Source organism: Belonocnema kinseyi, chromosome 8 (genome assembly GCF_010883055.1).
Source record: "Belonocnema kinseyi isolate 2016_QV_RU_SX_M_011 chromosome 8, B_treatae_v1, whole genome shotgun sequence".
Taxonomy (NCBI): domain Eukaryota; kingdom Metazoa; phylum Arthropoda; class Insecta; order Hymenoptera; family Cynipidae; genus Belonocnema; species Belonocnema kinseyi.
In genome coordinates, this window is record NC_046664.1 from 38,100,859 (window position 1) to 38,110,457 (window position 9,599).

At 26.2% G+C, this 9,599-nt stretch overlaps 1 protein-coding gene across 1 annotated transcript in view; it reads left to right on the forward strand.

Annotated features, from left to right (window-relative positions):
* LOC117179145 (hexokinase-2-like) overlaps window positions 1–9,599 on the forward strand; it is a 54,878-nt gene that overhangs the window by 16,325 nt on the left and 28,954 nt on the right. The window contains exons 2-3 of the mRNA XM_033370829.1: window positions 3,578–3,685; window positions 9,189–9,342. Coding sequence (XP_033226720.1) covers window positions 3,602–3,685; window positions 9,189–9,342 — 238 coding nt within the window. The 5' untranslated portion in view covers window positions 3,578–3,601. The remainder of the gene's footprint in view (window positions 1–3,577; window positions 3,686–9,188; window positions 9,343–9,599) is intronic.

Consider the following 9,599-nt stretch of genomic DNA (forward strand, 5'->3'; position numbering starts at 1 on the left):
TGAGGTCGGATTCGGATTCAGCGCAGCAAAAACCTTCGGGTATACTAGGTCTGGTCTCTGGTTCCGGACCTTTGTCAAATTTTGTCGGCCTGTGTAATGAATAAAATCTGACTCATCTTTTATAAGATATGCGCAAAATATTGTTTTGTGACCGTTTTTTTATTCTTGTGTGCGCTCAGAAAATGATGTTTCAGCCATAGAATATGATTATTATATGGACAATGAAATATTTTACTAAGCCAGCTCAATTGTTTCGCTGTTTTAACTAAATCTTTTAGTAGATGCATTGTTAGGTTGATTTAATAAAAAAATTGTGCTGGATCAATCAATTATTTTGTTAAATCAACTAAAATTGAATTTTTACATTCTCATCAGAATTTGAATTGAAAGAAACTGAAACCATGCACGTGTAATAGTTATCATGAGAATTTATTGTTCTTTCTGTTTCTATGAACTGCGGTTGAACATTGTACATTATCTAGGTTTATTGCTAAGCAGTGCGCATTTCTTTATGCGCTCTTTAGTCTTTAATTTACAAGTATTTTTTTTATCATTATTTAAAACCTATGACATGTCACTTAAACACGAGAAGTGTAATTCTTTTACTCTAACTTCAATCACATGTGTAGTTTTTCGATTTGAAGGGGAGAATAATTTGTTATCCAAACCACAAATTCCGAATACCTTTTTATTTTGTAAGTTCATTAATTTTTTTAAAAGGTTATATAAATATAATTTTTCTAAGATTCTTGAGAAAATTCAAAAAGATTTTAATAGATTTCAAATATGCCTGATTCAAATTTATCAACAAAAAGCTAATTTTTAACCAAATAGTTGAATTTACAACCAATCACATTAAAAAAGACTATTACATTTTTACTAAAAGAGACGAATTTTCCACACAACAGTTACACTTTTTAAACCAAAAATATGAATTTTTCACCAAGAAGATTAATTTTCTACCAAAAAAAACGAATATTCAGCTGAAAAAGATAAATTCTTAGCAAAAAATTCAATATTCACATTTTCGTTAAAAAAATTAATATTCACTAAAAAATGCGATGAATAGTTAGATTTTCAATAAAAAAGATGAATCTTCAACAAAAGAATGAATCTTCAATCCAAAATAAACCAAAATAAATTAATTTTAAATTCAGCAGTTGCATTTTTAACCAAAAATAATGAATTTTCAATCAAGAAGATTAATACTCGACCATATATGGTTAAAACGACAAATTGTCAACAAAATATATAAATTTTAAAGCAAAATAGTTTAATTTCCAGTTTAAAAATTAATTCTAAGCCCATAAAAACACCGAACTTTCAAACAAAAGAAGGAATTTCAACTAAAATGATGAATCTTTTACCAAAAAAATGAAGTTTCAACAATAGTGTTCAACATTCAAACTGAAAGTTGAATTTTTTAACCGAAACCATGATATTTTAACCAAGAAGATTAATTGCCTACCAAAAGAGTCGATTATTTAATAAAATACATACATTTTCAATCCAATATTAGAACTTTCCACTAAAAAGGATAAATTTGCAAGCAAATAGTTGCATTTTTAACTAAAAATATCAATTTCAACCTTGAATGGAGCAATCAATTTTCTACTTAACAATTTTTTTGATTAGTTTTCATTTTTACAAAGATAAATTCTCAATCAAAAGTGGAATAAATACGTTTTCGTGTAAAAAATTAATATTAACTATAAAAAAAATTTGTTACCAAAGAGATGAATTTTCAACCAAACAGTTGCATTTGGGACGAAGAAAAGATGGAATTTCTACCAAAAGATAACTTTTTAAACCAAAAACACGAATTTTAAACCCACGAGTTGAATTTTTAACCATACAAGATTTGTCAGTCAAGAAGGAAAGAAATTTCAACCATGTAATTGATATTTCAGCCAAAATATAAATTTATTTATTTGCTTTAAACCATTAAAAGTTCTTAACAAATTTAAAAAATTTTTTTCGAGATATTCAAAAATCGACGTTATGTTAAAATTTTTAGGAATCTTTTCATGTTTAAACTTATGTTTAAATAATTTAAAGACCTCTAAATATCTCTTAAAATTTCTCGGATGTTTCTTAAAGTTTGTAATCTTACAAAATTAAAATAATGTTTTCTAAATCTTCTAAAAATTTAATTTATTTTCGAATCTTTTCATTTGAAATAAAAAAAAACTTATTATCCGTACCGACCATTTTTTAGTCCATTATTTTATTTTTCTCATCTCTTTGAAAGGGTGGAAAACTTTTCAAATAAGTCATTTTAAGAATAAAATTATTTCCCAATATTAAAAAATAATTTGCAATTAAAATCTACTCTTTTATCAAAAATGTTTAGACACATTTAGATATAAATTTTATCATTAAATAAAATTACTTATCTCGATATTTGGTTCTGTTGGCATAAGTATGAAATTATTTTTAAACTAAATAAATTTGTTAAGCTCTAATTTAAAATCGTAAGTAAAGCAATCTAAAACCTTGAAATTGGATATTTATTTATATAGAATCACATCTCATATTTTTAATTTGGAATTGTCTAAAAGTATTGCAAAAATTCGGATACTATTATCAACATTTCGAAAATTTTCCACTATCTGTATTAAAAATATCCGCTATATACACATATAAAATCCAAAATACAGGAAATCGATCGAATATTTATGACATAGATTCAAAGAACTTCTCGTTCTTCAGTATTTGTAAATAGTACTTTAGCTTTTGTAAGAATGAAGAGTTCAACCAAATTCAATGAACTTATATTCTCGCCACACATTTAGCCATGATTTTTTTGTAAATACATAGGAAATGGAGTGAAACGCATTTATCGCAAAATATTTATGAACAAAATTTTAACAAACTTTTATTACACGGGAAAAATGCGTTCAAGAGCGGTTGTGAAATTTTTTGTAAAATTAAGACAGAATGACTTTTTAGCACAATTTAATATTTATTCTGCCCGATTTAAAAAAGGATCCTTTTTTTAATGGCTGCTGAACACATTCCCTCCATGCAAAATGGTAGTAGCAATAATAATACTAAATTTAATTATTTCCCCATTTTAATTGCCGACGTCGAAGACAAAACTTATAGATGTTTCTGTGATATAATTCTTTTCCCCAATTAACCGATTTTTTTGGTCAGTGATAATTCGCTTATTATCATAAAGAGTTGACTAATATTTTTTTTTAATTTCAAAGGTCCTCAAAGATTAGTAGAGCGATTCACCAAATATCTCGTGTTTATGAGTCAGATATTTCTAAATACTTACATTTATATCAAACAGCCTAAATAAACTATCGTCAATATTTTGTTCTGAAGATATTTGTAATACAAATCTCGACTAGATCATGCGTATATGTAAACAGATTTTATCAAATGAGAAAAAATGTAAATACATTTAAACTACGTGAGTTTTCATTAGATTTTGAATTGTAACTTAAGTTACTAATTAACTAAATTACTAAGTATCCAACTTAAGTTTAATTAACTAAACTGACATTCTAGAATTTCTTCAAAAATTTTGAAACCTATTTTAAAATAAAAATTAATTTCTTTTCAGATATTGTCGAAAGATAGGCAAAAGATGGTGGTACCTGCAGACCGTGCCCTCCAAGAGGCCATCCAGGTTGCTCCCCTAATTTTTTCGGATGATGTCAGACGCCAGAAAGTAAGCAATATTTGAAACATAAAATCTTAATATTCCAGAAAATTCTATTAGATTCTGAAATATTTCATTTAGAGTTCGTCTACGAATGATTATGAGGACATTTGACCTGGGAATGTTTCATTTGTTATTGCTTAATCAAAAAAGTTCTACTTATCGATTTCTGAGAGCATCAGGGTTATCAAAATGCTCTTTATGTTAAATGGTCTTGGGAATTTAATGGATACTTTAATGTTGCAACTTGTCATTTGTACAATCCCTGTCTCTAATTATCATAATGAGGGCCTGAAATGAGGTTACTGTATATGTTTTTCACTTTTAAATGAAGGGCAACAATATGTAAACAGTAAATAGAATTCAAAACTTCCTTGAGATTGAAATAAAGTATTTTTTCGTATTTAACTTCCATCCAATTTTGACGATTTTCAGAAAGACATGGAGAAAATGAATATCTTAAAGTAGCCAAAGAAAAAATATATACTTTTAACGCTTTTAAATTGAGGAATTAGTATATTTAAAATTTAAGAGCTTAAACACTTTAAAATTGTAATATTTGAAACTAAACATTTTTCATAAGTGGAATCGCAAACATAAAATAATTTATAATATTATAGGAATTTCAAAATTTTGAAGCTGAAAATGGTTCAAAATTAAAAAATTGCAATCGCAAATTTTTAAAACACTGAAAACTATCCATTTCTACAGCAATTTATTTTATAATAAATCAAAGTGAGTCAAATAGGATTTTACGTTTAAATATTTGATACTTAAAATAGTATTTTTCCTGTCGGCAATCTTTTCGTCATTTTTAAATTTATTCCTCCTTTGTTACTAAATATTCTACAGGCTGTAGGTTTTATGAGATTTTTATTGTGAAAAATTGTCTATGATGTGCATGCTTGAACTCTGCGGTCCCTTCAATAAACTGTCACTAACAATAGCTTGACATCGATGATCTTTCGAAACTCAGACCGTGAGATGAACGAATCACCGATCGAATTTTTATGAAATATTTGGAATTATTTAATTTTTAACCCTTTAAGTTCTATTTCATTTATCTTGAATGTGAAATTCTTTAATTTTTAAGGGTGAAAAAGACAGTAATTTTGTACTGAAGTTCAATTTTGTAGTAAGCAAATCTATCCAATAAGTTTGAATGCTACTTGATGGTACATAATATAATACTTTCTATTAATGTATTTATCAATTTTTTAATTTCTAAAACTTAGATTTAAAATTATAGTTTTGAATGAGCAAATCTAAAACAGATTAATTTTTTAAAGTTTAAACATTTTACTTATTATTTATGATATTATAATATAAATATATTAGATTGTTTGGATTTAATTTCAAATGTACATAATTGCCTGGTTTTTTAAATTCCTCGAAATCGTATACAAAATTGAAAGAATTAATAGTTGCTCAATTTTTAGTTTAAAGGATTTGTAGTTAATCAATTTTATATTACATGCTTCTAAAATAAATTTAAAAAAAAGAAATAAGTCGATAATTTCTCAACTTCAAATCTTAAAAATAAGAACATTTTTAAACGAAGCTGTTGAAAATTGAAACTTTTTTATTTGGAAATGTTTCAAAATATTGAACATCTCAAACTCAAATTTAAAAAATAATTTCAAATTGAAACGCTTCAAGTTGTGCCATTTCAAACATTGGACCCATATATAGGAATATTTTTTATTATTATTTTTAAAAAATCCGTATAATACCTTAAAATTGTCCGAGTTTTAATTGAAGATTTAAAAAAATGAATCATTTGAAGTTGAAAATATTCCAATTGAGAAACTCCAGAACGAATTTTAATTCTGAATGAAGTGTTCAAAATTAAACGATTTGAAATAAAAAAGTTAAAAATAGTATTTTTAAAAGTGAAAATAGATGAAAATTAAACTATCTGAAATTTAAGTGAAGTTCGGATTCGTTTAATTTTCAACTTTCCGTAGTGGAAATTGTTCGTTTATATTTTATTTTTATTTTTAACATTTGTTTGTAGAATGATTTAATTTTAAAGGTTTATAATGTACAAATTTTCCATTTTGAATGTAACATAAAATTCTAGAATTTCTGTAGATTTTAATTTAGTTTTCTACTTCGAATAGTCGAATTTTAATCGCTTTAAATTTAAAATGCTCTAAATATAAAAGTTAAAAATTGTAATGATTAAATTTTGAATGCTTTTAATCATAAATAATACAATTTCAATTGCTTTAAATTCTAGGTGATTCTATTTTTATCATTCTAATCTGAAAATAAAAATATATAAATATATCTGTGAGTACTTATGTGTATAATGTGTGGTCGAAATTTCAGAATGATCGGCCCAGTAGTTCTGAGGAAATCGTGTGTAAAAAAATGTTTGTTTGGTATTGACCAACCAGACTACACCCTTAAGGAAGTTTACAATGTTCTGCAACCTATATGCAACCCTATATATTGTAAACTTCCTTAAGGGTGTAGTCATAAGTACTCACAAATGACCTAATATCATGTTAAAATATTGTTTTTTACTATATTTCTTTTTACAAAAAGCAGCAAAAAATATTTTTTGACGATTATTTTGGTTTTTATTGAATAAAATTAACCAAATTTGTTGAAAATTAATATCCATAGGTCATTTTGTAGCCACTCTCATTTTAAATGTAAAGCACTTTGATTGTTTTGTTTTTGATAAGCCGTTGCCGAGATAGCATGTGGCCACTGACCTGCCTCGAAATTATGGCGTTCCGTTCAAATACGGATTTTGTATGCCAAACTTGGAAAAAATTAATTTAAAAATTTTTTGTTGTATATTTGAAGATATTATGTATCACACTTATTAATTTTTATATCCATATCTTCCATAGCATGCTCACAAAAACTTCGTAAAAATAGCCTATTCTTTTAGTCTACCAACTAGAATGCACCGATTTTCGGTGAAACTAAACACGATGTTATGACTCCCTCCTCCCTATCTTTCGTAATTTTTGAAAAATAAATTTTTACCATGAATTTATTTAGGGGCGACTCAAAAGTTACGTAAAAAGATTTTATGTGAGGGGGGGTTTAGTAAAATCTTACCGTTTCTTATGAATGACCGAAATAGTTTAACTTTCCACCAAGTAGTTGAACTTTGACCCATAGAATATGATTTCTTAACAAACAATGTAATTAACAAAAAAAGATTTTCATTTTAAATAAAAAACAGTTGATTTGAACCAAAAAGGCAGATAATCCACAAAATACATACATTTTTAACCAAGTAGATGAATTCCCAATCAAGAAAATTAATTTTTTACCAAAAAAGGCAAGTTTACAGCAAACACATGGTTTAATTTTTAAACTAAAAACATCAGTTTTTAGCAGGAAATGGGACAGTCAAATTTTCACCCAAAAAAATTAATTTTCAGTTGAAAAGATTAATTTTTAACCAAAAATGTTATAGTTATAATTTCAAACGAAAAATATTTTTGTTTTCAATGAAAAACAGTTAAATTTATCCCAAGAGAATAATTCTCAACGTAATAATTGAATCTCAAACTTAACAGATTAGTGTTCAACGAAACCAATATACATAAATATCTGGAAGAAATAGTCAAATTTCTAAACGAGAAAATTAATTTTATACCAAAAAAGATGAATTTTTAACAAAATAAGAAATATTCAACCACATAGATGAATTTTCAACTAAAATAGATCAATTTTCTATTGAAAAAAGGACAGCTATTTTTTCAGTTGAAAAAATTAATCTTCAAACAAAAATGTGCATTTTCAAAGACAAATATAACAGTCGATACATGAACCAAGAATATTTTTAGTTGAAATAAAAAACAGTTGAATTTAACGAAAAGGAATAATTTCATCAAAGTACTTGAATTCTCAATTCAACAGATTAATTTTTAATCAAACAAATGCATTTTTAACAATAACAAAATTCATTTCTTACTGAAAATAGAATAGTTTAATTTTCATTTAGAAAAATGAATTTTCGTTTAAAAAGTTGAATTTTCAGAAAAATCTTTAATAGTTGATATTTGAATTTAAAAAAATTCAATTTAGAACAGTTAAATTCAATAAAAAAAACGAATTTTAATACATAAGTTGAATTTTTAACCAAAAAAGTTAAATTTCTACAAAAAGGCCAATTTTTAACAGAGTACACACCTTTTCAACCAAGTGCATTTTTAACTAAAATGCTAAACCAGCGACTAAAAAATTAATTTTGAAGAAAGTATAGTTCCACTTCCGTCCAAATAGTTGAATTTTGTGCTAATTGTTCAACCTTTGTTACTTATTGATTAGCAGACTGAGTAGAATAAAAAAATGCTGGTTCTTTGAACAAATCCTTTATTGAACCAAGGCAACATTTCTTGATTGATCAAAAATCAAGATTTTGATGTTTTTAACCAATCTTTTTAGGTCAATAAAAGGTACGCTGGAAGAATCAAACTGTTGTTGATACAGCAAATATTTTTGATATTCATTTATTCAAGTTATCTGCATTGTTTGCGAATACATTGTGGTTTCGATTTTTAAGAAGGATTTCTTGTCAAACTGGTTCTTCCTCCAATATGCATTACATGTTACACTCTCCTATTAGTCCATTTTCAACTTAAAAAATAAACTATATTGAGATATCTTAATGAAATGCCGATTTTAGTTTCGAAACCCAAAAAAAAAAAGAATACATGTGCAATATTAAGAAGTTTAAAGCTAACTCCGATTAGAAATTCATGAGTTTAAGTCAAGAAATGTGGGTCAATGTCTTATGCATTTTTCAAATATATATCTTATATACGAGGATATATCTCAGCGGTAATAAAAACTTGAGCAGGGAATCACATTTAAAGTTTTGACAAATGTGAATTTTAAAAGATTTGCAGCAAACCAGAAATTTTTCTTAAGATTTCTGAAAACATTTGGAATGATTTTTGTTTTTGAAAAAATAATTTTAAGAAAATATTTTTGAAAATTTTTAATATTTTCAAAATTGTCCAAAACAGAATTCAGAGGATTCTTAGGCAATTTTTCTGATTTATGCAGAATTTTAAAATAAATTTGAGAAAAAATATCATTATTTCAAAAGACATTTAGATGGCTTAGAAAATGCAAATTTTTTAATTATATGAGATATCGTATAACCATTTTAGAAAATATTTAGAGGGTTTCTAAGTTTTTAAAAGATAAAACAATTTTAATTTCTTCATCATAGAGGAATCATTGTAATGGTGACATTTTTGAAAACATTTTTATTAATTTAATCAAACGTTCCTCAATTTTAAAAAGGTCTAATACAATATTCTAAGCAATTGTCCGGATGCGTTTGTGGATGTTTGGGCGTGTGTGTGGATGTCACACTTTTTTGTAAACACGATAACTTGAAAACGGTTACAGATGATTTGATACAATTTGGAGGGTTTGTTCTCAACACTAATATCTTCAAATTAAAATTTTAGTAATTTCAGGAAATTAATAAACTTTGAAAAATTACATTGAATTGTTGTATTTTTAGATTGAAAATCGCCTGGAGCAAATGAGATTTTCTGCTGCCACTGTTAGAAGAATACAGAATGTCTTTAAATCTGAAATGGAAAAGGGTATTCATCAAAAAATATCGTCTTTACAAATGGAAAATACGTACATTCCAGAACTACCTAATGGAACCGGTAAGGCTAATTATTGTAATAATAAATTTTGAAACACTGACTTCGCTGAATTAAAATAAACTGTGAATAGTAGGGGAGTGTCGTAGAGGTTGAGACACTGTGTAGATTGGGACAGCGCGTATTCTCCAGTGCAGTAGTGCCACCTATTATTGCTGTCACTTATTAGTTCCAATAGTAGCTCATTTTCTATGTTAATTCGAGTAGATGTTTTTGTTAATTAAATAATCTGCTATATCTGTAGGGGATTTTGCATCTAG